Source organism: Acomys minous, assembly GCF_964271855.1.
Source record: "Acomys minous genome assembly, chromosome: 16".
Taxonomy (NCBI): Eukaryota; Metazoa; Chordata; class Mammalia; order Rodentia; family Muridae; genus Acomys; species Acomys minous.
The window spans coordinates 6,147,202-6,173,120 of record NC_140498.1 but is presented as its reverse complement, the minus strand read 5'-3'; the positions used below and the strand labels follow the sequence as shown (position 1 = coordinate 6,173,120).

General features: G+C 43.1%; 1 protein-coding gene across 2 annotated transcripts in view; it reads right to left on the bottom strand.

Annotated features, from left to right (window-relative positions):
- DNAH9 (dynein axonemal heavy chain 9) overlaps positions 1 to 25,919 on the bottom strand; it is a 318,017-nt gene that overhangs the window by 143,535 nt on the left and 148,563 nt on the right. For both annotated transcript variants that reach the window (XM_084761565.1, XM_084761566.1), the window contains 5 exons: positions 22,925 to 23,098; positions 22,261 to 22,468; positions 10,148 to 10,313; positions 7,852 to 7,954; positions 7,135 to 7,374 (listed from right to left, as the gene is read on the bottom strand). In XM_084761565.1, the coding sequence (XP_084617691.1) occupies positions 7,135 to 7,374; positions 7,852 to 7,954; positions 10,148 to 10,313; positions 22,261 to 22,468; positions 22,925 to 23,098 (891 nt within the window). The remainder of the gene's footprint in view (positions 1 to 7,134; positions 7,375 to 7,851; positions 7,955 to 10,147; positions 10,314 to 22,260; positions 22,469 to 22,924; positions 23,099 to 25,919) is intronic.

The following is a 25,919-nucleotide window of genomic DNA, read 5'->3' as shown; positions in this document are numbered from 1 at the left end:
AGATAAGCGAGAGATCAAGATGTTGCGTGATCCTATCTTGTCTCATGGAGCAGGGAGGGTGAAAACTAGGCACAACGACTCCTAAGAGAGAGAACCAGGCTTAAAACCTACAGGGAGGCCCCAAAGGGTTGAGCTTAGGTCTCACAGGGAGGGAGGCCCAGCTGCAATCACCGCAGGCTTCCCAGATGCTCAGACAAGCAGAAGAGTGTAACCTCCAGAGGCAAACATCACTGTCTAACCCTCAAAGCATCTGCCCACGGTAAAGCCAATCAGAACTGCGTAACAAGCAAAACTTATGGGGAACATCAGGGCCAAAACCAAGAACAAAAGAACAAAGAAACCACTGGGCAACTCCCAGCACTCGGGAGGCAGAGGCAGGCCGATCTCTGAGTTAGAGGGTAACCTGGTCTATAGAGGGAGTTCCAGGACAGCCAAGGCAACTCTGTCTCAAAAAGACCATAAAAAATTTAAAAAATGAAAAAAAAAGAAAAGAAAAGAGAATTCCAATTCACAGCAGACGTGGGCATTGGTCTAACAAATCCAAACTTTCATCAAGCTATGATAGACCCAGCAGTCACTAGATGAACAACAACAACAACAACAACAACAACAACAACAACAAAATGTAAATCTTGAAAGATGGAGAAAATAAAACAACAGAAATACACAAAAGTTTCATATAAGACGTGAGGGAAAGGAAACAGAGTGGGCGGAACACATACAAGTAGCATACGTAGACTGAATCTCAAATGTATTATTAGATAGAACAACATGGCCAGACAAACAGTATCACAAGAGGCACAACTGCCAGGCTTGATGATTTCTAAGAGTCCAATGTGTGGCACCCACACTTATTCTCCAGTATTAACAATATACAAAATCTGAGCATAAGAAAAAGGGAAGCTTTTCCTAACCACGGGTTCTCTATCCATGGGCTCAGCCAATCTCAGATAAGAAATATTCAGAAAAGATTGTGCCTGCACCAAATATGTTCATTCTGGGTCATTATTCCCTAACACCAAATAATAACGACTTACATAACATTTGCACCGTGTTAGGTATTCCGTGTAACCTAAAGTTCATCTGATGTACGTGGGATGACATGTGCAGGTTACATCGAGTACTGTGACATGGGCAGAGGGTAGAAGATTTGCATGTTGTGACCGAGGCTTTGGATCGATTTCCAGAGTTGGAAAAAAGGGCAAAAATAACAACTAAACTACTTTGATGTTTCTTATAAAGGACCTGAGCATCTCAGATTTTCATATCTATGAGGAGTCCTGGGTCCAGTGTCCTGTGGTCACCAATGGACAAGCGAAGTTATTTAGTAAAGGAATATAGATTAGGCATGTTGTCATCAGATAAAGTTAACTTTAAAGCAAGGGCTATGTTTTGAGGTAAAGAAATATGTTTAATATATAAACAACAGCTAAGGAAGGTGCGCTAATTATAAGTATACCCTATATGCATGAGGAAATAGAGTTATTCAAATTTCTATGTGTCTGTCAATGTAACTTCAAAGAATAAAAAATGAACAAGACCAAAAAAGGAGAAATTAACATGTTCACACTACTTAGGAGATTTCACAAATCTTTTTCAAAGGCTTGCAGAACATATAGATTAAAAAAAAATCATATCAATAAGAATGTATTAAACTTAAATTACATGATTTAAAAACTTGTTCTAATTGACATATTGATAAAACTATACCCAACATCTGAGAATACATTTCTCAAAAGTGCATGTTGATTTTATTGTGGGTAACATATCAAATATCAACAAATTTCAAAGGAATAAAATCACATGGGATTTTCTGAAATTAGGTAGTTATCAACAAAAAAGAAGCCAAAAACTTCTAAACCTTTGAAAATGAATGCTGCCCTGAAGGTCACAGGCTGTGCAGCATAGAAAAGTCTGGATATTGCAAATACAGTCAGCAGTAAATTTATAACCATAAAGTGAACACTACAGAGTCAAGAGGGCAATTACTGAGGTCTGAAGCCATGTCAAGACATGAAAAAATAAACTAAGGCAATCTCACACCCAAATTAAATAGGAAGGTAACAAATAAAAGAACAAATATTAATTTTTAGATTAAAAACAAGTGTCAAGCCAAATCAGTCAATAAAGTTAAGTGTTGGAACTTTTTCCAGTTTTCTTTAAAAAACAAAAATAAAAACAGACTAGCAATTGACAAAACCTTTGCAGAAGTGACACAAGAGTAAAAGGAATGTTGCACCATGTAACTTTGTCTGTGGCCATGAAGCCTTCTGTGGAGGTGAGCCTTGATCAGACAGTTGAAGTTTTGCAGGGCAAAGACAATTTCTCAAGAGAACCAGAATTCTGCCTTCAGAAAGCCTTCAAAGATACTCTAAGTACAACAGGATTTTTTTTTTTGCCTATTACATTGACATGTGATAGTGTGGTAAATATTTGATACAAAATGTAGTAGTGTTATGCGTATCAAACAAATTGAAATCATAATTTCAACTGTCTGCAAAGAAAACTCTAGGTGGCTGTCAACATGTGAGAGAAGCGCAATGCAGTATTTTACAAAATCTTCCAGAAGTAGAAAAAAAATGAGGAAAAAAAAACCCCTCCAAAGTATTTTATTTAGATTTTATAGCCTTAAGTTGGCAAGAAAGGAGATTCAGCAGTTCAGGTGTAGAAATTATGTAAGTTAGAAACTCAAATTTAGCGGAACAGTGAAAGGGTACAGGTAGTAACCAAGTTACACCAGGAATGTCAGGTTGACTTAAGATTCAAAACTAATTAACATAATTTGGGATAGTATCAGACTAGGGAAGAAAAAATTAATTATTTCAATTAGAAAACAACTTTCAAGTTCCTGTATTCAGTTAGAAATAAAACTCTTAGTATATTATAATAAATCATCTTACTACGGCAAAGAGCACGCTCAGAAACCTATGGAAAACACTGTATTGATGAGCTGCTAACGCTTTTCTATCTGAAAAATTATGAGTGTGAAAGGTCTGCTCTCACCACTCCTCTGCAAAACTGTACTGGAAGTTGGATCTGAGAGAGAGAGAGAGAGAGAGAGAGAGAGAGAGAGAGAGAGAGAGAGAGAGAGAGACAGAGACACACAGAGAGTCAGAGACAGAGACAGAGAGAGCCCAGGCTTCATGTGAGCAGTAGGGGCTGTCTCTGACATAGACGCTGTTGCCTGCTTTTTGTTTTTTTGTTTTGTTTTTTGTGTTTTCTTTTTTTTTGGGGGGGGGCAAGGTTTCTCTGTGTAGCCTTGGCTGTCCTAGACTAGCTTTGTAGACCAGGTTGGCCTCAAACACACAGCTATCTGCCTGCCTCTGCCTCCTGAGTGCTGGGATTAAGGGCGTGCACCACCATGCCCGGCATGTTGCCTGCTTTTTGATCACTTTCCCCTGGCAGGGCTGCCTTGCCAGGCTACAGAGGAAGAGGAGGAACTCCTTCCTCTTTATGAGCTGGGTGTGGCTTAGTAGGGGGCTTTGCCTTTTTGGAGGGGGATGGGGAAGAGGGAGGGAGGGGATTATGATCAGGATGTAAAGTGAATGAATAAATTAATTAAAAAATATATATAAACATGGTTTTTCTTTCTTTTCTTTTGTCTTTCTTTTTTTCTTTTATTTATTTTTATTTATTTATTTATTTATTTTTGAGACAGGGTCTCATTGTATAATTCTATGAAGACCATGCTGGCCTCTATGGCCTCCTAAGGGCCTCTGGCCTCTGTGCCTATAATGCTAGAGCTGAAGGCCTGTATCAACACACCCTGCCTTAAATGCTACTTTTAAATTCAACAATACAAACAAAGACATAAACAACAAAAGAAATATTGAATGAATTGGTAACATTCACTCAAATTTTATTGTTACAAATGTTCAAAATGAGGGCAAAATAATGTGTGAGGCTAGACGTCTGAGTAATATTGAGGGCTGGAAGGAGGAGGAAAGAGAACAAAGGGAACTGTGGGGCACTGGTGCCTGAGCTCTCAAGCAAGCTGTGGTTGCCAGGTGTGATCACTGGTGATAACTGACCAATTCTGGTACTTGGGACATGTATGCTTTTCTGTCTCCGTGCTATACTTTAATAGAGTTTTTATTTGATTGGAAGGTTTTTTTTTTTGTTTTATTTTGTTTTTTTAAAAAAAAATAGATCAGAGTAAGTTTTGGTGGCCTTACTCAGATGCAAACCTTGGCCTTTTCCTCATCATTAACTCCTAGGTCTCAGCCACAAATAAAATGTGGAGGGCGAGACAAAGCGCCACCTAGGAATCCTGACTTCCGAAGGTTTTGCACTTGACAGTGGCCACTATCTCTTGGCCTTTACAGTTCCTGTTACAGTCACAGTCACAGTGACAACGACTAGTAGCAATAAGCGCTCAGCAACTGTGAGCCTGGCAAGTGCAAATTGTGCGCTGTCTTAATTTATGTTCTACCCCCGAGAGGGGAAAACTGCTTCATGATTTCTGCTACCATGGCCCACCAAATTCTGCTGTGATTTGAGTGGATGGGTGGAGGAAAGTACATATAAGCGCTCTAAAAGAACTGAATTCTTTAACTGTGCTCCTATTGGCTGTTCAATTAACCCCCTACTGTCTTGCATCAGACCTTCGCACGAGCTGTCAAGGAGGATGAAAACGGGAGGCAGTGGTCAAGTTCTGAACTTGAAGTATTCCTCTGGTGGGACACGGGGGATGTGCTCCCCAAGGCTATGGCAGCTGGTTGACAGAAGACAGGCTGCTAAGAGGCCAGGCTGAAATCCAGAGCCCAAGGAATTGCCTCTCAAGCTGCTTGAGTTAGGCAAAGACAGGCCAGGAGAACAAGAGACTCGGCCTCCAATCTGGCATCCCCTCCCAACCCCCGACCCCCATCTTTCTGATTCTTCATTGACGCTGCACCTGTTACACAAAACAAGGTTAGAGTAGAATACACCCTTTCTAGAAGTTATTTTGTGTGGATCTAAACCACCTGCACAGGAGAGCCGAGCATTCTGGCTGGGACCTGATCGGCTTCTGATTACCAGTTCTATGATTGTGCTCAGGGAACCTCACCATTGTATCATTTTGTAATGGAAAGAGAGACATCCCTGGGGACTCGTGGGGGCACTGGTTCACCCTCTTGAGCATCGTAATCCATGGACACCCAGGCATTTGTATAGAATACAGTAGTATAGAACATATATCCTATGCAGAGCCTTCTGCACACCCTCAACCATGCCTGAGGACGTTGATAAGGTCAATATTTATTATATATTATACTATTAAATGGGACACTTGTGGGAAAGAAAACAATCTGTTCTGTACATATCCCAGTGTTTGAAGTATTTTTAATCTGCCAGTTGGTTGAATCCAGCTCTGAGATTCAAGACTAAAGGTTGACTGTTGTCAGTGTTTTACCTTCTATGGGGGTTGAGAGGATTAAATGAGTTAATGAGGGTAAAGACTTAGGGCTGTGCTCAGTAAATATTATAAACTAAAGCCAACATTTTCACAAGGGCCTCTTCAGGTCTCCAATTATCCGGTAGTCTCATCTTTTCCCTCCTCACTACCCACCACTGTTGTTTCCACTGAGCTGATCGAACCATTCCCTTATTCTGTTAATACCGTCTTGTGCATCCTGTCTCCCTTAGTGTTCACGTCCTTATTTGCTATCTAGTAGCTTCTTCAAGCCTCTACAGAATGGACGTGATGATATCTGTCTAGGTTAGTGTTTCTACTGTTGTGTAAAAACTTCATGATCAAAAGCAACTCAGGCAGGAAGGGTTTATTTCAGCTTACAGCTTGCCCGAGGGAGTCATGACAGGGACTTGAGGCTGGACCTTGGAAGAAGAAATTAATAAAGAGGCCATGGAGGAGTGCTTCTTGTAGGCTTGCTCCCTGTGGCTTGTTCAGCCTACTTTCTTATACAACTAAGTGGCATCTGACCAGGGATGGCACTGCCTACAGTGGGCTGAACCTCCCACATCAATTATTAATCAAGAAAATGCCTCCCAGACTTGCCCACAGGCCAATTTTATGTAGGCATCTTCTCAATTAAATATTTCCTCTTCCCACATATGTCTAGGCTTGTGCCAACTTGATAAAACTAATGAGGAAAACATCTACTCCAAAGCATTGAGGAGAGGCATGAGTTTGGGGATGTCTAGATGACAATGCAAATGTCCAGGCCGGAGCCTAAGCAAGGCTCTTCTGGTCAGGGACGGTTGACCAGTTTCCTTTAGTGCTGCCACTGAAGAGCAGTGTGAACTTGACCCAACAGTTTGACTTCTTGCTTTTCATTTTGCAGATGGTAATAGCTAGACTTCATCACATTGCAGTGAGTTTAAGCGTGGGTTTGTGATGTCAGCAATGCCCCTTTCAACTAATGCTCAAAGCATGAGAACTGATTGTGAGCAAGCACAGACTTTGCCACGGCCTGAGAGCCTCAACGCCAAAGGCTTTGCGTGGTAGTGGGGTTTTTGCTTTTGTTATTTTTGAGATAGGGTCGAACTATGTAATTTTGTCTGGCCTCCAACTGACTGTGGCAGGTAGATGTCAGGTTGGAGATCAGCCTAGACTATCTGAAACAGATTTGATGTGGAAATGAACCTGGAATTTCTAAGGCTGAGGTTGAATTAGAAGATGGCAAAAATGACACTTTAGGAATATTATCACATAGCTTCTACCTTGTATGGCTTGGGAGACATTGCTTTTTATCATGAAACCAATAATTAACACTGGCAATGAAGGGGCTTTAAAATAACTACTCTTTGTCTTTCTCCCCTTCTTCCTTTTTCATTTTTCTCCTCTTTCCCTTGTCCATCCTCTCTTATTATTCCTCTTCATTCTCTGTTCTCTTTCTATGTTTTTGTTCACCTTCTCCTATTTTCTTTCCAGTACTCTATACTAGTAATATAGCATTGTTTCCCAATGCTGAGCCTTGGAACAAAGGAACCAGCTGAGGACTGTGCTCCCTTTACTGGGAAATAGCTTTGCTGAAGTCTTCCTTATAGAGTCCTCGACACTCTACCTATTTATGATTACAACTCCATACAACTTGTGTCTTTGTTGAGAGGGGTTTGCCATTTTCCACTTATCTTATCAAGAATAGGAGCCTAAGCATCGTCTCTAAGAAATTCTATGGCATTTCATTTATATACCTGGAAAATATTGGCAAAATCTCTGAGATTGAAGATGTAGTGAAATTTGATTGCCGTGGGCAGGAACGTGGTGGCAATTTTCTGGTGGAAGGTGACAGCCATGTTGATCAGAGGAGGGACGGATTTCTGAAGGGTGGTGGGGAAGTTTCCAAGCTTGAGGTGATGGGTCAGGATGGTGCTATAGATGGAAGAGAGGGCATCCGCCCCCGGGAAGGAGAGGACAAACACGCTGAAGTGACGCTGCAGGAGGAAACAAGGCACATGGGACAGGAGTAAGCTGGGTATCTCTTATCACGTGGTAAAGGTCACTGCTCTAGATTAGGGACGGTAATCAGAGAATCTGTATTACAACTTAGGATGAACCCAAAATGACTGGAAGAACCATAGCATTGAAGCTTTGGTCAATGATACCACATGGGGTAGTGGGAAAAGAATCTGAGTCCAAATTGAGTCGACATTACATGTCTTTATGCCCCTGGGAAGGTATTCCATGAAACAGAAGTCTTCTTAAGAATGAGAGAGTCGAATCATGTGAATCCCCTTAGCTCTAGATCCTTGTGGCACTGAGTCTGGGAATTTCTTTCTCATCCTAGAGACACAAGGTGGTTTGCCACTTTGGTAGGCAAGTCCAGTTACCACTAATAATCAAAAGAGTTTAGCCCTGATAAGATGGCATTAGGACTCAGAGGTATCACCCATGCCTGGATCCTTCTGTACCTGAAGCCTTGGGTTGATGGTAAAGCTGCCTGCAGTGGGGTTCATACAGGAGATGTATTGTACATTCATGATCTCCTTTAGAGACAGTTTGTTCCGGTCATACCTGAAAGAGATGCCTCACGTGAGCCATCTGTGGTGGTATACATCTATAACCCAGGCACTCAGGAGGCAGAAATCTGTGAGTATGAGGGCAGCCTGGGCTACACAGTGGCATTCTGTCTCTCAAACAAACAAACAAACAAACAAACAAAATTACTGTGAGAGCTGAGGTAGGTAGCATTGATTCTTTTGTTTGGTTGTGTCTTACTTTTCTATTGCTGTGATAAGACACCATGACCAAGGGAACTTTTAACTTGGCTTACGGGTTCAGAGGATTAGAGTCCATGACAGCAAAGAGAAGGCACATCTGGGAGTTCACATCTTGATCCATAGCCTGAGGCAGTGAGAATGCATGGAGAATCACTTGTGTTTTTTGAAACTCTGAAGCCTGCCCCCAGGGACCCGCCTCCCCCAAACAGTTCCACCAACTGTGACCAAGCATTTAAACATATGATCCATTCTTATTCAAACCACCACAGGTGATTACATTAAAAAAAATAGAAGCCTAGATTTATTGAGAAATTGAGAAGAAACAATAGCTTAAGACAAAATTATGAGAAACCCAGTATGTATAGAAATAGGCCAGGAGGAGAGCACACAAAGAAGGACTGACAGACAAGAGGAAAACCAGGAGGGTGTGCTCCCCAAAAAGTAAGGGAAACAAGGGGGGGTGTGCTCCCCAGAAAGCAAGAGAAACCAGGGGGCATGCTCCCCAGAAAGCAAGGGAAACCAGGGGGGTATGCTCCCCAGAAAGCAAGGGAAACCAGCACTCCTACACCAGTACTGTAGAGAGGATAAAGACCTACTCCAACAGGGTCTCTTGGATTTCACAGTAGCAATAGTTAGTAGGTTTGCAGACCATTTCAGAAATTGGGGGGTGAGGTGTCGAAGAATGCATTGAGGAGTGAGTTAGAAGCCAAGCAGGAAGCAAAGACAGAGGGGGAAACTTAGTTATATACTTACACACAGAAGAAAGAGAGACTAGCCACTGGAAAATGATTTTTTAACAAACAAAAGTTTCAATGACATGAAGGAGCCAGCAAGGAGATGAGGACTAGTTAAAGCAGAGTTCAGGAGCAAGCGCCAGTGTATGGGAGTTATGCTTTAGGCAAGAAGTCGTGGAAGGCTGGGGCACAGGGCTCGGAAGGTAGTGAGCAAGTTGTACAAAAGCAACAGTCAACTTATTAGTTTCCTCAGAGAACGCCAAGCCATCGGTTTTGGTGCATTGGGAATTTAAGAGAGGAGAGGGTCTGAAATAGGTGTGTCAGGCAAAGTACACACAAAGAGAGAAAGCAATGGGGCAGAATTTTGTCAGGTTTCTACCTCCCACTTAAGACGGGCAGCCATGAAGCAAAGTTGGACTTTGCTCTGTGTTTCCTTTAGTGTTCGGTGGCTCAAATCCTAGTGTGGGGACTGCGGGCAAGATGCTCATGGCACCTGACTGAGATTTCAGGAAGGACTGAGAAACAACTCAAGCTGACATCTTCAGTATGATACCTCTCTCATTTCTCTCTTGAATCCCTCACCCCATCTTTATAGGAGAAAGAAGGGGATCCAGACGTGTTTTGGATCACTAGCTTTTCCCTCTAGACTCTGTAGACTGTGTGCCATTAAAAACCAGGCTGTTTCAAGAGACACTAAGACTCCATATTTACTCTGAGGACATCAGGCCCATGCAATCAGCTGGGAGTCTGCCTGCTGTTATCAGAGCACTGCTGTAGGAGGCCATGGCGCAGGGGAGTGGGGAGTTTGGCTCTGTAGCTAGATGAAGTCTCAGAGAATACAATTTGGGGATAATGTTTTCTTTTTAAAATTGTATATCATAAGCTTTATGAATGAAAATATTTATGGTGCATAGTATGCAGTTTGGTATGTTTCCATACATTTATACAGCGTATAGTCAATAAAATCCAAAATTGATATTCCAACGTCTGTCCACTCTTTCAATATATCTATCCCTCCCAATCTCCAGAGATCACAAAAATGAGTCCTGTAGAAACCTGTAGCTTCCTTCCTGGGTGACAGCTTGGTAACCCTCTGACCTGGAAGTGCTGTCTAAGAAAGCACCCCAAGAAGCGCAGAGCTCCCAAGGAGTGGGGTTTTCTCTGGGCTCCTCTTGTTTTTGGAAGTGAATGAAGTTTGTCATCGCGGTGCCTGGTGAGCTGAGCATCCTGAAACCCTTCTGGGGGACTCTTACCAGTGGCCGTAGTCTAGGTGCTGCCTGATGACAGTGTGGGGCTGGACCGTCCCATAGGCATCCACCTCGGGCATGTTCATGTCATCGATGAAATAGATGAGTTTCCTGTTCCCTGGAGGGCCATAATTCCTGCCAGCTTTCTTTTCTAGAGGTTTCTCCAGGACAGCTGAGGAGAGAACGGGTTAGTTAGAAAAGGAAGGTTGAACTTCGGAGGTGGTCACTGAGGCAGGAGAGGTGCTCAGGACAAGGTGGGGTGCCATTTCACATATACACAAATAGCGACTGTCACACAGAGAGGCATCTGGAGTGACCAGGCAGCAATGGTGGCACTCCCCACCAGGCACTAGGCATCTGTTGTACGTGTTCTTCGGTTGTTGAGAGTGTTCACTGCCTCATCTACTGCTTACAACATAGGACGATGAAACAGATCCTTTTCCATGTTGGAGCTAAGGGTGACGAGGCACACGAGTGCTGAGCAGCATTACTCAGGGAGAAGCAGGATGCAGAGTAGTTAAGCCCCAAAGCCCATGTGCGTGTCAAGCTCGTGGTTGCTGGTTTTTGTTGTTTATAGGTTAGAAACTGAAGATGGATTTACAGCCACCAGGCCGGATCTCTATCACCAAGGAAATCTATACAGAACTGGACCCCGGCAAACCTTTCCACTACGGCCAAGACACAAAGGGGACTGATGGTTGTGGCTCCTAGCCAGGGCTCGGCTGGGGGCCCCTTCTGACTCTGAAAGCTGTAAGAGGAATCACTGGATAGTTTGCCAAGAATCCTTGCAGAGTCTTCATCGTGAGGGTTCACCGTGAGTGGAGGTGGGAAACCAGCCTCAGAGTATGCGTGAGGGTATCCATCAGTGTCCTTGTCTGCCTTCTGTCCTATGGCCCCCCATTGGTGGAAAGCAGGGACGCTTTTGTTTCTTCCATTATCAAGCCAGAGGGAAGGAATGAGGCACACAGCTTCCAGCCTGATGAGGCTTGTTGGGAACAAATTTAAGTAATACGATGGTGAGTCAGGATTGACTTTTTTTCTAGTAAAGCAATTAAATATTTATGGATTGCAAGAACCAACACTTTCTTATTGCATCTGGGAGCCCTGAGAACCATCTGATTTCTTCTCCTGAAAAACAAGTTTGTAAACAAGTAGAAAGTGTCACCAGACAAGGAAGGTGACAGATAGAAAGACAAGTTCCTTCAAGATGCTTGAATATTCTAATTTCCTCGGCCCCGAGTTAAATTAAGTGTTTCAAATAGGAATTAAATTTAAATTTAATTAGCATGCAATTAACATACACTATCAACCAATTAATCACCTAACACCTTCTTCCCCCCTAAAGATATAACAACTATATATGAGATCTGTCAAAATGAAATATAATTAATGGGCTGCCAAGGACACGCTTTGAGAACAGTCCTGCTCATAGGAAGCTTCTCCTTAGGAATTCTTGCTCCTCCACCTCCCAAAGCAACAGTATTCAAATCAACCCCTTGAATTAAGCAGACCCTGTAATTTGGGTTGATTAAGCTCTTTAGGCATGTGCAGGACGGTGGAGGAGAAAAGCACCCCAGTTAGCAGGAAGTGGCCTTGGAGAGTGCTGGGTTGTCTCAAATGGAATATGTGATGTTCTCCTGAGAAAGAAAGAAAGAAAGAAAGAAAGAAAGAAAGAAAGAAAGAAAGAAAGGAAAAAAGGAAGGAAGGAAGGAAGGAAGGAAGGAAGGAAGGAAGGAAGGAAGGAAAGAAAGGCAGGCAGGCAGGCATGGTCCTCGGCCTTGTGGACTTCACTGTTTTTGCTCACAACTAAGAGGGAATGACTGTGAATCTGAGTCCAGGTGGGCCTGAGGAGTGGGCGTGGCTTACGGTTGAGGGACTCTGGGATACTGGTTGCAAGACAAACAGGAGTGAAGAGAGCAGCGGTTTATGAGCATTTCTGTCTGCCTTCTGACTGGCCCCACCGAGGTCTGAGTCCCGTGCACCCCATCCGTACATTGTTGAACTGCTGTAGATCTCAGGGAGAAGTGCCCTCTTCTAGGTGGGGGCCATTTCACTACTGCTGTGGATGCGACCTGTGTGCTCTGGTTCTCACAGGACAATCGCTACACTGCCCCAGTCAGTCAGCTTGACTTTCTCCTCCACTCTTTTCCCTATTCTCTCAAAAAAAAAAAAAAACAAAAAAAAACCCAAAAAACCAGACCAAGGAATGCTTGGGAAGAGTGAGCCAGATCGTGCCACTGCCCTGGTTAAGCGCTCTACGGCATCTCACTTCAAGCTGAACAAGCTCCTCGGTCGGCACCAGCCACCTGTTTTGGATACAATCGCCTGTCATTGCCCCACAGCCTTTGCTCTGGCTGTGCCCGATGCCTCGCATCCTCTTCTTCCAAATGCCAGCATGATGTTCCCCGTTTGTTTCCTCAAATACGTGCCCTTTCTAGTAAGGCTTTTCTGGTTCCCTAACTCAGATCCACGCCCCCAGCTTTCCCCTACCTCTGCCGAATTTTATTTTATAACACTCATCACTACTTAATGTCTCTTGTTATTTACTGCTTATCTTGTTTGTTATTTTGACCCCTCACTCCATACGAGAGTCTGAACTCCTGAGGACAGGAACTATTTTGTTTTTCTAGCACATATTTTAGCACACAGAAGAGTGCTTAGGAATTGTTCACTCAATTGAGGGATGAATGAATATGTTAAAACAAGCCTTGAGAGACAGCGGGGGCAAGTCTTATCTTCATACTGGAATTAAAGGCACAGAAGTTAAGCAAGCCAGGTTAGGCTCCTTGTGGAAACCATAAACTAGATCTTTAGGTATCAATCCCAATGTTTTTTTCCCCTCACTGGACATAGGGGCGACTTTTCTGGTTACTATAACAAAAACCTGATGAAAGCAACTTAAGTTTGGGTGGATAGTTCATCATGGCCAGCGAGACAGGAGGCCGTTGGTCCATTGCAATCATCTTCAGGAAGCAGAGAGACACGAATTTGCTTCACCCCCTTGGAACAGTGCCTTTCACAGTGAGGGTGGGTTGTCTTCCCTCATCAACTCAAGCTAGAAGATCCCTGACAGCTATGTCTAGATGTTTGTGTTTTTGGTAATTCTATATTCTGTCAATTCGACAATAAACATTAAGTATCACAGTGGATGAAGGGTCACTTGCGCCTCATCATCAGCCTCTCTGGATTGCTCCTGATCATTCTGGGCCTCCGACATCTAGATTCAAGAGTCGTACATTCGTGCATCTGTATGGTATGCCTGGGACCTGCTGCAGTGAGCAGCTGGCCTGCACTGGGTGACTAACACCTCTTAGAGCCCCCGATGGATTGTCTTTACCACTCAACTTTCTTTTAGGGGAGAAGACTGAGCTTTGGAAAAATCAAGAGGTTTTCTCCAATGACTATGAAGAGGCAAAGCAAGGGTTTTGCCCCTCAGTCTGCAGGGTTGCAGACTCTTAGGGAAGCACAGCTGCCAGCCAAGTCTGCACAGCGCCTCCAATCTGTTTTCTGCCTTTAGAAATTCTCAGCTCATTGCCTGCTCCATATTATTTTTTATAGATAGCATCAATAATTAACCATGGCTTTCCTTGCAATCGCATGATGTGTGTACTTGCGTTTGAACCATTTTCCTTTCAGATTATTTAAGTTTTTCATATGTTAAGACTTTTTTTTTGGTTGTATCTGTAAGGCCTTTTGATGTATTCTTTCAAGAAATAGCTTGCTTTGCATGACTATAAAAATCATACATATTCATTCTGGAGAGATTAGAATGCATAAAAATTCACAGTGATGAAAGTGACAATTGGCCAAAATTCTATCACCTAGCAGTTAGCAGTTCTTTCCACAGTCTCAGCTTCTAAACTTCAGTTGAGATACTTATTTCTATTAGATTTTTGAATCGCTACAAATTTTTGTGAGGCTTATTGCTTATATATATATATTTTAGTTTTCATATACTATATTATGTAATTCTTATTTTCACTTTTTTTTTTTTGCAACAGAATCTTACTGTAAAGCACAGGCTTGCCTTAAGCTAATGATCCCCCAGCCTCAGCCTCTGGAGGGCTGGGATTGCAGATGTGAGCCATCATGCCAGGCCCAAAGGCAAATTTCTCCATCTGATAATAACGATCCTTTTGAAGCATGATTTTAATGGCTCTGCTACATTTGCTAGTCGGTGGGATGGCTTCTCTGTTGTCTGAAGGTGGTGCTTTGAACAACCCACAATTGCAACCAGAATTCTTGCTCACTAGAGGATGGGTTGTGCCTGACCTCACATTAGTTTGTGCCATCTCCTTTGTGGAAGACACTAAGTGAAAGAGAGCTATCTACCTATAGCAGTGTAAGCATGACACTCCGTTGAGGTCAGGATCTGAGCAGACCTTTGAAGGTATCCAGTAGCCTTAAGTTTTAATGAGCAGGTTACAAAGACTCATCTTGCACATTTAGACATCTGATCTCCTCTCTAATTAGTGTAATTAAGCATTCAATTATTTGTTGAACTAATAATTCAAATCGCAGTTGGATGATGAGAGAACGCAGGATTACCAGGAGTATGGATGTAGCTAGCTCCTTCCAAGTCCACCGACTCCACCAAGTTCTTTACTCATCCTTTTCTGTCTTGATCAGCCAGTGTCTTTGCAAATTTTATTATTAGAAAAATTCCATATTCACATTTTAAAAAAGAATGAGCAGAGAGCAAAGGGAGAACAGACAGAAACAGATCTATTAAAACAAAGACCAAAGGATAATAAAACAATCTGGAAAAGAGATGTAACTTATTTGTAACGGGAATCTAAGATGACACTGTCATTATAACTCATAAAACTTATCTCACATTTACCTTTATGAACTGCTTGTTTGAAAGCTCAGAGCTAATTTATGTTTAATTCCAGTAACCATAACTTCTCAGATTTAGCAGTATAATTCCGCCTCTTCTAAAAGAAAACTTGTTTAAGGTGTCAAATTCTTGGACGTATCGGTCATAGTTAGTCACAAGAGAGATGCAAGGATGCACAAGTGTCTTTAACAGAGACAGCCAAAATGAGCTTTCACCATAGTGACCCTCAACAGAAGCCAAAGATGGACCACTAGGCTGCTGCTTAGCAAAGGGAAGAAAAGCCATACAGCTGGGCGTGCAAAGAACCTGGTGGGGTGGAGAACAGAGACCTCAGCCTGAGCAACACTGAGCAGCGCTGCCAACCTGGCTGTGCACGGAACACAGAATATTTTGTCAAAGGATGCAGTAAGGTCCTGTTACAGTCGTAGTCAAAGAGAAAGATATGAGCACACGGCAGGCATTCTACTATGAAAATTAAGATGGATGCCTTACAGCATATCAAAATATAAGGGCTGCATAATTTGATAAAAGCAGGCAACTCTGCTATTAACTTTGATTTTGATAGAAGGCACAATTGAAAACCAGAAGTCTTGTGTGTTTATCTTATGAGAAAGGAAATTATCGTCAGAGCTGTGAGCATCATGGCTCTCATCTTTATTCTCTTTTGATCCTTTCCAGCTGAGGTGGCCATAGCTGTGAACAGTGAGACACAAGCACAAACTGATGAGGTTCCTGAGTGTTCCACCATCCACTCATCCATCCACACATGCATGCATCCTTCTCCATCCATCTATCCATCCATCCACCCATCCATGCATCCACCCATCATTCCATCCATCCATCCATCCATCCATCCATCCATCCATCCATCCATCCACCCATCCATCCATCTATATCCAGACTCCCCATATAGGCCACGCTGCCCTCCAACTTTTGATGCACATGCTACAGCATCCCAAAGCTAGGATTACAGATGTGTACCACAATGTCTCTCCTCTGCATGTTAGAAATAAAAATACAATGGCTGAAGCAGAAGCCATTCTATTACCTTAAAAGATCAGTCAAGGGAATAACGAATATTTTAACACTGGTATCATTAAACAAATGATCAAGACTTTATAACTACTTACCTTTGGACTGCCTGGTATGTGTGTGTGTGTGTGTGTGTGTGTGTGTGTGTGTGTGTGTGTGTGTGTGTGTTTATGTGTATGATTTCTACGCCACCACCATTAGGTTTTCTGCTAACTATAGTCAAACGCATTACCAATGAGGTACTGTAGGCAGAGCTGGGGAATTAAACAAACCAAAGGTGTGGGGATGGCGCTCTTAGCACAAGGCTGGCTACATTAACATTGCATTTGTGTTACCTATACAGCTATGTGAGCTGCGGGAATGCCTTAAGCACATTCCTCATTTGCATTTCAGTCAGTTCCAAGAGGATTCAGTGGAGGCCCCAGAACTGGATGCCTTGAGAGAGAAGAGAGGCAGGTACAGCCAGCAGCTGCCTCCTCCATACAAGAGCTTCTGATGTGGAGGAAAAAAAGCATCCACTGGGCTAGAACAAAGTGCGAGCTACAAAATGTCCCTGGGATCCCTTGGGATTGGCCCGTGAGGTGGCGTTATTCCTTATTTCAATGAGAGAGCATTTTCCCCAAAAATATTAGCTTTTTTTTTCCAGAATATTTTTTTTTGTTCGCCTTCTTTGTTAAGTAAGAAAAATTTTATGCTCTTTTGATTCTGACAGCTGTGGCTTAGGAAGGATGGCATAATACAGCCTTAACTTTGAGAAGCGTTTTTGCTAATATTTTTATAACAATAGATTTCCCCTACTAAGCACTTGTGTGTTAGGAATCGTCTGGAGTGTTTTACAAGTTTTATCTTCCTATTCAAGAGTGAAGAGAGTGGACTTGACACTGAACAACATGGGTTAATGTAAAATACAGCTGAGTGAGGAGGTAATTTTAAAAACAGAGCATATGTGCTATTTTAATGTACAAAATAATAAATATACGATAAAACTCATCAGCTGTGAAGAAAGCTTGCTGGCTGTCTGGCTTAGGGCAGGTGGGAAGGGTGGCAGTAAGGGTTATCAGAGACCATGAGGAAACCTGGAGTGGGGTATTCAGTAGTTCAGTAATGACAATGGTTTCATGGGCGTGTAGATATATAAAAACCTACCAAAGTCTATATCTTTAACATGTAGTTTATTACACGTGTTATAACTCAATAACACTTTTCATAAAATGACACCTGTAAAATGGGAATTTTTTTAAACCAGCTGTACATCTGACAGAGAGCTAAATATCTAGAATGTACAAAGAACTTAAAAAATGAAACATCAAGAAAACAACCCAATTTTTCAAAAATGGAGCATAAAACTAAACAGAGTCCTCAAAAGATGAAACCCAAATGGTCGAGAAACATTTTTTTAAAGTGCTCAGCATCTTTAGTCACCAGGGAAACACAAATTAAAATTACTTTGAAATTTCATCTTACACTAGACAGAATGAATAAGGTAAAGCAAAACCAAAAACAAATAAACAAAAAAGCAACCGTAAATGATGACAAATGCTGGCGGGGGTGAAGGGAAAGGGGGAGACTGGCTCATTGCTGGCTAAGAGCACAAGGTGGCACAGGCACCACAGAAACCAGAGTGGAGGTTCCTCGGAAGCCCATAAACAGATTTGCATGATCCAGCAATACCATTCCTGGGCATATACTCAAAGGACCCTATGCCCTAAGACAGAGATGCTAGCCCATCTGTGTTCACCGCTGCTCTATTCACAATAGGCAGGTCATGGGAATAGCCTAGATGTCCATCAACTGACGAGTGGGTAGCAAAAATGTGATATATTTGTACAATGGAATATTATTCAGCTGTTAAGAAAAACAAAATTATGCAAATTTCAGGTATGGAGCTGGAGACGGTCATTCTAAGTGAGATAACATGATTCAGAAAAATAGTGTATGTGGTTTTTTTTTCCTCTCCTTTGTGGCTGATAACATTGAGCCTTCAGATAGGTGTGTTTCATTTCAAATGAAATGACTCATAGATGTCAGAAAATTAGTAAGAGGTCAGTGTGCGTGTAGGATCAGTTGCATAAAGAGTTAAGGGGTAATGATTTATTAGGAAGGATTAAGGTGGGGGTGAAAGATGGGAAGGCGGGGGAGAAAAGGAAAATATGGGGAATGACAAGCAACACTAAGGACCTTTCAAAAAAAATTATATGGAAATCTACTACAATAGAAGCTTCCTACTGTGTGTCTATATACCTACGTAGAATAGATAAAATAATTAAAATGGAGTTACTCTAACGGGCCACAGTGCCCTTAGTTGACACCACAGCCTAACAAACAAAAAGCCCAGTGCCAGGGATGGGCTGCTTCTTTGGAGTTGTTGGCCAATGAGGTCCACAGATCCCCAAACATTACAAGCTGTTGGTAATGCCCTTAACTACCCTCTGAGACTTGAGGACAAGACCCTATTATTGCTGACAACATCGCATGCGTGAGTCAAAGAACATGAAGAAATCAAGCTGGTATTAATATGGAGGCTTTATCCGTACTTGCTCTAAGTTTCATAGTGCACATGGAAGGTACCACATGCACTTCTGAAGAAGAAAAATGATGCTCGATCTTTCCCAGCTCTGAACCCTAGGAGCTACATTATTAATTGGCCTGGCAAGACATGCCTACTCTCACGCTAGTGGCATGGCTGTCACAGGGGTAACTAATCACTAATTGATTGGAATTAATTCTGCTCCCAAATGTGAAAGCATATAAGCTGGCACCATTTTCAGGCCAGAAGCCTATGGCTAGATAGGGCCATAGACCCTGGGGGAGAATTTACTACTATTAATCTTCTAAAAGGATATAGTATTTCACTTACTCCCAGTGACTTATTGCTGCGTTCATATGTTAATGTATCTCTCAATCCCCATCAGAGAAGTTTGTACTTGCAATAGATGAATGATTAACACAAAGAGTCACAACTGGTCAAGGCGCTGAGAGTAATGTGGAATGCTTAGCCACAAGTGGGGCACATCTGCATCACACCATCTTCTCCCAAGGCTCAGGGATCATGGGTGAAGATAGTGTGGAAACAGGGTGAGAGTCTGAGACAGAGGAGGACGACAAGTGTCTTCTGCCACAGCAGGGCACATTTAAATGCGCAGCAGTTGTGACAGCATGTACAAGTCTCCTGCAAGCTCAAGCTGGACCAAATTGTAAGAATTAGGGGAGGCAGGCACTGAGCCGCACTCAGGGCCCAGGAGCTATTGCAATTGATAGTTAGCAGGAGAGGCAGAATCAGTTTTCCTTAAGATCATGGTTCCCTGAGAAGCTGACCATGTTCCACCGGAAGGCCACACATCCAGCATATGGGCAGGACAAATCAGACTTGGTTAAAATAAGGAAAAGAAGACGTAAAGTTGAGTAGGTAGGGAAGGGGTTAGATCTGAGAGGAGTTTGGCAGGATGTGAACATGGCAAGAAAAAAAAACCGCACACGATTCTCAAAGAACTGATAAAAATTTAAAAAGAAAGTTATGCTGCTTTTTAGTGGATTGATGGGTAAAAGAGCCTTGATTTATCCCCACAATAAGAATTCAATGCAGGAGTGAAAATATATGAAACAGGCCTGCATGTATGAAAACACTGATAAAAAGAAAAGTTGTCAAAGAGAACTGTATGGTATAAATTTTCGGTGTGTGCACGAGCACTCTATGTTTTATGCCTACAAGTGGGTATCAAGAGTTTAGTGATCCGTACAGGGTTTGGTATTCATATTAGTAAGGAGCTGGAAGGAGGATGCGTGAGGGCAGGTGTGCTACCATCTGTTGAATCTGGGTGGTGGTAAATGGGCATCTGCTATGTCACAGTCTGTGCTTTCTGCACCCTTGAAATATTTAATAATTTAAGAAAGATTTAATTATCTATCCCCACTCTCAGTGTTTAGCTCCCCCATGCCAGGGACAACTGCTGTTACCAGCTCCTTATATTTCCTTCTGGAGATAATATATATGTGCCATGGTGTGTGGCCATTTTCGTAATAAGCTTTTATAACTTAAGAGCAGCTTATAATACATTTTTTCTATTTTTTTTTAAAAGATCTCTCTCTCTCTCTCTCTCTCTCTCTCTCTCTCTCTCTCTCTCTCTCTCTCTCTCTCTCTCTCTGTGTGTGTGTGTGTGTGTGTGTGTATGAGTGCAGGTACCTATGGTGGCTAAACAAGGGTGCCAGCTGGAGTACATGTGGCTGTGAACCACGTAATATGGGTGTTGGAGGCTGAACCAAGGTCTTCTGCAAGAGTAGCACAGGCTCTTAACTCATGAGTCTTCTCTCCAGCCCCATATATATGCATATATACATATATATGTATGTATGTATGTATGTATGTATAATTCCCAAAATATTATATAAGTATATATAAAAATAATATGTAAATATGTAACATATTTTATATGGGAAATATAAAATAAATATAATATATACATATTTCTTTTAAGCCATCATACAGAGAGTGCTATACACACTGCCCTGTATCTCCCTTTTTGTCCCTTGATAATGCTGTGGAAATAATTTCCGCTTCACCCTTGTGAAGCTTTCTGTCTGTAATCCTGCAAATCACTCCACCGCGTGAGTAATTGGGCTGCATCCCATCCCCTGCCATTGCAGACCCACTGTAAACTGCACGCTGTTTCTGTCAATACGCCCCCTGCTTTGCGCAGCTAAGCCATGTGCTTGCAGTCTTCCTAACCCACAGTGCCTTATCCTAGCAGCAGCTGAAACGCTGGCCGCTCAGACTAAGGGGTCTGTGGCAACTGCCCTGCTTCGCCTGTTTGTTGAGTGAGTCCAGGTGGCTGTCTCTCGAGGTCATCGGCATCTCATTCAGTGCTTCAGGCCCCTCTTTGACACTACGTGTCTAGCTTTCCCCTTTCCGATTTTTGGCAGAACCCTTTCTCCCAGCACTTGGCTGCTTGTTCAATAAGACCATTATTTAAAAATAACGAATTTATGAGTAACTGTAATAGGAACAATGGCATAAAAACATAAAACTTATCATGTTGTGATGTATTTGCTGCATTTTACCATCATCTGTGCCTGGAGGTTTTTCCTCTGTTCAGATCTGAAGGGGTATGGGGCAGTGCGGTGGTGGGGGGGCGTCTCTTTCCCAGTGACTCCATGTTCTCTGACGTTGTATTAGTATCTTGTAATACGCTGTGGTGGGAGCATTCACATCACAGGCATGAGCTTATCACACAAAAAAAGTTAAAGTAAACAAGTTCCAAGCAAAATGGTGACAACTTAGATCAGAATATCACTCATGCAGCGTGTGTGTGTGTGTGTGTGTGTGTGTGTGTGTGTGTGTGTGTGTACAATATATGCGTCTGTGTGCGTACATGTGCATGTGTGTATGTTTGTATGTGTTTAGCATGTGCATGTGTATCTGTGTGCATGTATGTCTCTCTGTGTGTCTAAGCTCCCCATTGCTCTAACAGCTACAGCTGGCAGGGCAGGGAACAGGCTGTTCCTCAACCCCATTTCTACCTTCATTTTGCTGACGCCTTGTCTTGAATGGATCTTCAAAGGAAAATGTGGGGGGTTTTTTTGTGCATTGTTTTGAGAGACAGGGACTCCCTCTGTAGCTCAGGCTGCTCTGGAACTCATTATGTAGTCTACGCTGTCGATGGACTGGGACTGACCTTCCTGCCTCTGCCTCCAGGCATGGAGATCACAAGCATGTGCTACCATCTAAGACTTAGAAATGCTTTTCTTCAATGTGTTGAGTGTTCTTCACACACTAAGACCCTCTTGCAAGAAAGGACCAATGAGAAGTGTCTTGCACATTGAGCCTACCTCCACCAAGAGGCCCTGAATGAACACTCATGGATAGCTCACGACTGACCCCAGGAGAATTCAGGAAACAGGATGCGCAATGAGGCTTTTTTTCTGGGCATGACCTTAGGCAGCCATCCTCCTAACCTGAGCCTCTGATCCCATCTACTAGATTTGAGAGCCAAATGAAGTGATATCTGATGATGCTTCCAGGCCTGAGCCTACAAGGCCATGTAGGCCTCCAAGTGGTGCTGGGCTCTCTGAAGCCACATGACTACTTTGATGGAATTTGACAGGCCATAGGTCATAGGAAGAAAGAGAGAAGGTGGCAGTGGTAGCGGGTTCTGGGTACAAGGGACAGAGGTGTGTGGCGTGATGGAGGCCCATCCCTGAAAGCACAGAAGCTCTCTTAGCCTTTCAGTCGCTCACACCCAAGCCAGCTTACCCTGCAGCATTGCCGATGTAGTATAGTAGTTGAAGGGCACATTTTTCACCATATATTCCTCAGGGTCAAGGCTGGCCAGTTTTGCTCCCACCAGCACAGACTTCCCTGAGCCTGCAGAGCCGACTAGCATAACTGGCCGCCGCCGTTCCATCAGCCGCTCCATGAAGTAGCACACACGGATGGTCTCACTTGTGTGTACCAAACAAGCCTGGAACAGAAGGTAATAGGCATTCCATATAGCACCGTGCTCTGGGACATTCCAGAAGATGAGATTCTGTCATAAGGAAGCTTGCCTAATAAGGATAGGTCTGAGCATCTTTCCTAACTTCCATTGTTTCTCCATTTTGTAAACCTACTGTCACTGTACTTTGAAGTTCAACAGAGACCCACCATGGTTTTCTGTCTCCCACAGACATCTCCAAAGGGACCTTAGGATGTTCTGTCCTTGCTAATTCCTGTCCTTTGTCCCTAATGATGCTGACTAGGCTCTCTATTTGCTTCCTTTCCTGTAGGGGAACCTGTCGATTAATTATACCTATGATTTGAAAAAGGATGTAGCTGGGAACCAATTGGTTTATGCAAGGTCAAACACTTAATACCAGCAGTGGTCGCTGCTGAGCACCCTCAGGGGTACCCTGTCCCTGGGTTGCTCAATCCCACTTACCTGCAAAGGCATCTCAGGGTCAAATTCAAACTGGGGAATGAGCTTGTTCCAGGGTTCAAACTTCTTGGTTTCAGGGTCTATGTAGTAGTCAAAGACAGTTCCTTGGGAAGGAAACTTGACTGTTTTGAATTCAGTCAACCACCATTTGCTGAACTCTGCCCGGTAGTCTATAAGCTGCAAAGACAAAGCTGGTCAGGACAGGTCCACCAGAGTCCAAGGAAGGTAGTTCTGGTATTGACAGAAGTTGAGATACCAAGAGTTCCTACCTGCATATGTCTCTAGCCTGGGGCAGGGCCAGGATCACAAAAGTCTACCTTCCAGAACCAAGAGCTAAACCGATTTCTATTTTTTTTAATTTTTTATTACTTTATTCTTGTTACATCTCAATGGTTATCCCATCCCTTGTATCCTCCCATTTTTCCCTCCTTCCCATTTTCCCCTTATTCCTCTCCCCTATGACTGTTCCTGAGGGGGACTTCCTCCCCCTGTATATGCCCACAGGGTATCAAGTCTCTTCTTGGTAACCTGCTATCCTTCCTCTGAGTGCCACCAGGTCTCCCCCTCCAGGGGACATAGTCAAATATGAGGCACCAGAGTTTGTGTGAAAGTCAGACCCCACTCTCCACTCAAGTGTGGAGACTGTTCTGACCATTGGCTAGATCTGGGTAGGGGCTTAAGGTTTACCGCCTGTATTGTCCTTGGCTGGTGCCTTAGCTTGAGCGGGCTCAAATCTGCCTATCATAATGTTCTACTTGTAGGTTTCTAGGACCCTCTGGATCCTTCTACTTTGCTATTCTCCCATGCTTCTCTCATCTAGAGTCCCAATAGGATGCCTTATTCATAATAGCCAGAATATGGAAACAGCCTATGTGTCCCTCAGTAGAAGAATGGATAAAGAAACTGTGGTACATATATACTATGGAATACTACTCAGCTATTAAAAACAAGGAATTCCAGAAATTTGTGGACAAATGGATTGAGCTAGAAATGATCATAATGAGTGAGTTAACCCAGAAGCAGAAAGACTCAAATGGTATATACTCACTTATATCTGCATACTAGCCCAAGGGGCATGTCCCACGAAAGCCTTCACTTACCACGATTTCTGTTCTTTATAAATGGCCTAGCATGTGGTCCATAGACAATGCAGTAAGATAACCACGTACAAGCAACCCAGCCTGACAATGTGGTTGCAGCCTTGGCATTGGAATACACCACAGTTTCCCAAGAGTAGAGAGAGTTGAGGGGGGAAGGGTATGAGGACACAGAGAGGATCAGGGGTGCCTGACCTGAAAGAACAAGTTTAGACCAAGACCTCTCCAAGACAGAAACCAGCTCCCACCCTCCCAGACATGTAAGATTGAGCAATTTCATGACATAAATACAGGTTGACAGCAAGGGACACAGTACAGTTGAGCAAGAAGAGCCACAGAGGCTAGTCACAGCCTTCTGGGTCTCACTTTTGTCATCTAAAGATGAAGGCTCTAGAAAAGACTTCTAAGCTTCCTTCAAGACCTAATTTAATATCTTATCTAGAAGCAGCAGAAGAGATAAAGCTTATTGGCCCTTCTGACAGAAATAATAGGTTGTGTGTACAATCTCCATGCCTAAATATAAAACACGACCGCCATAGAGATAGAGTTGAACACCCATGTGCTCCATTGTGTCTAAGTTAAAGCCCAGCAACTCTCCAACACAGTAGGACCAAACTGCTAATACCCAGACATGGGAAATATCCCAGAAAAAGACAGACTGGCCATTGTAGGAGACAACCAGGAAGGGCAGGGCAGACACAGCACTCCAAGACCAGATGAGTGATGGGGGCTGGTGTGGAGGAATGGATCTATATCCTGAAGGAGATGAGACACTTCTCATTTTTACTGTCTTTTAAGTCAGTAGGATAGAATTCTTCCATTTCAAAATGAGGATGGAAGCTGACCTGGTGGCACACACATGTGATCCCAGCAATCCAGATGCAGAAGCTAGTGGATCAAGAGTTTAGGGCTAGCCTGGGCTATATGGTAGGGCCCTGTCTCAAAACAATAAGAACACCAACAGCAAACCAAAATAGAAAAGCCAAAACAAGAACAAGAAAAGAGGCCAAAGCTATTGACAGGCTTATGTGTAGTTCTGATTCTGATTTCAGTTCAGATTTAAGGGATGCTGTTGTCTTTTTCTCTCTAATCATAATCCCAGAGGAAACCCCCCTCCCTTTTCATTTTGGTTTTTAAAGACAGAGTTTCTCTGTGTCGCCTTGGCTGTTCTGGACTTGCTTTGTACATAAGGCTGGCCTCAAACTCAGAGATACATATGCCTCTGCCTCCCTGAGAGCTGGGATTACAGGCATGCACCACCATACCAGGCTAGAAACTCCCCATTTGAGCTCATGGAGGAAGTCATTGGAGACCCTTTTGGTTTCTAGGGAGACCCCAAGTTGAGGCTCCCTCTAGAAAGGATGCGGTTGTCCATCTTCTCCCAATCTCACCTCAGTTCATCCTTGATCTACCTGGTTAGTTCTTGGCCAGGTCGGGACACACTAATTTGTTTTCCAGCCACCCCATAATCCAGCAGTTGACTTCAGCTTCCACTCTGACTGGAGACAAGGTGACTCCAGATGACTGCGCCACTGACCCCCTTTGTATTCCTCTCTGCTGGGCTCTTTGTAGCAATGTGATTTAATGAAATTCAGCCTCCCATGGCTTTTTACTCTGTTATGGCCAAGTCCTTTAATCTAGATAGCACTCACATGTTACTGGCAATCCTACTAGAGGGTTTGGGGGGTCTGATTTCACCACATTCAGTCATCACAATGCTCTGAATTATCCGGGCTGGTTAGAATGGTCTCTGCTTTGTCTATGTAAGCTCCCAGCCCCAGTCTTGTGCTCTCTCTACCATGTCTCTGTGGGAGATCACTTTCTGTGATTCTTGCAAAGTATTCACCAGGACTGTTTTGCTATTTTTTTTTTAATTGGACCGTCCATGCTGGCATAGGCTC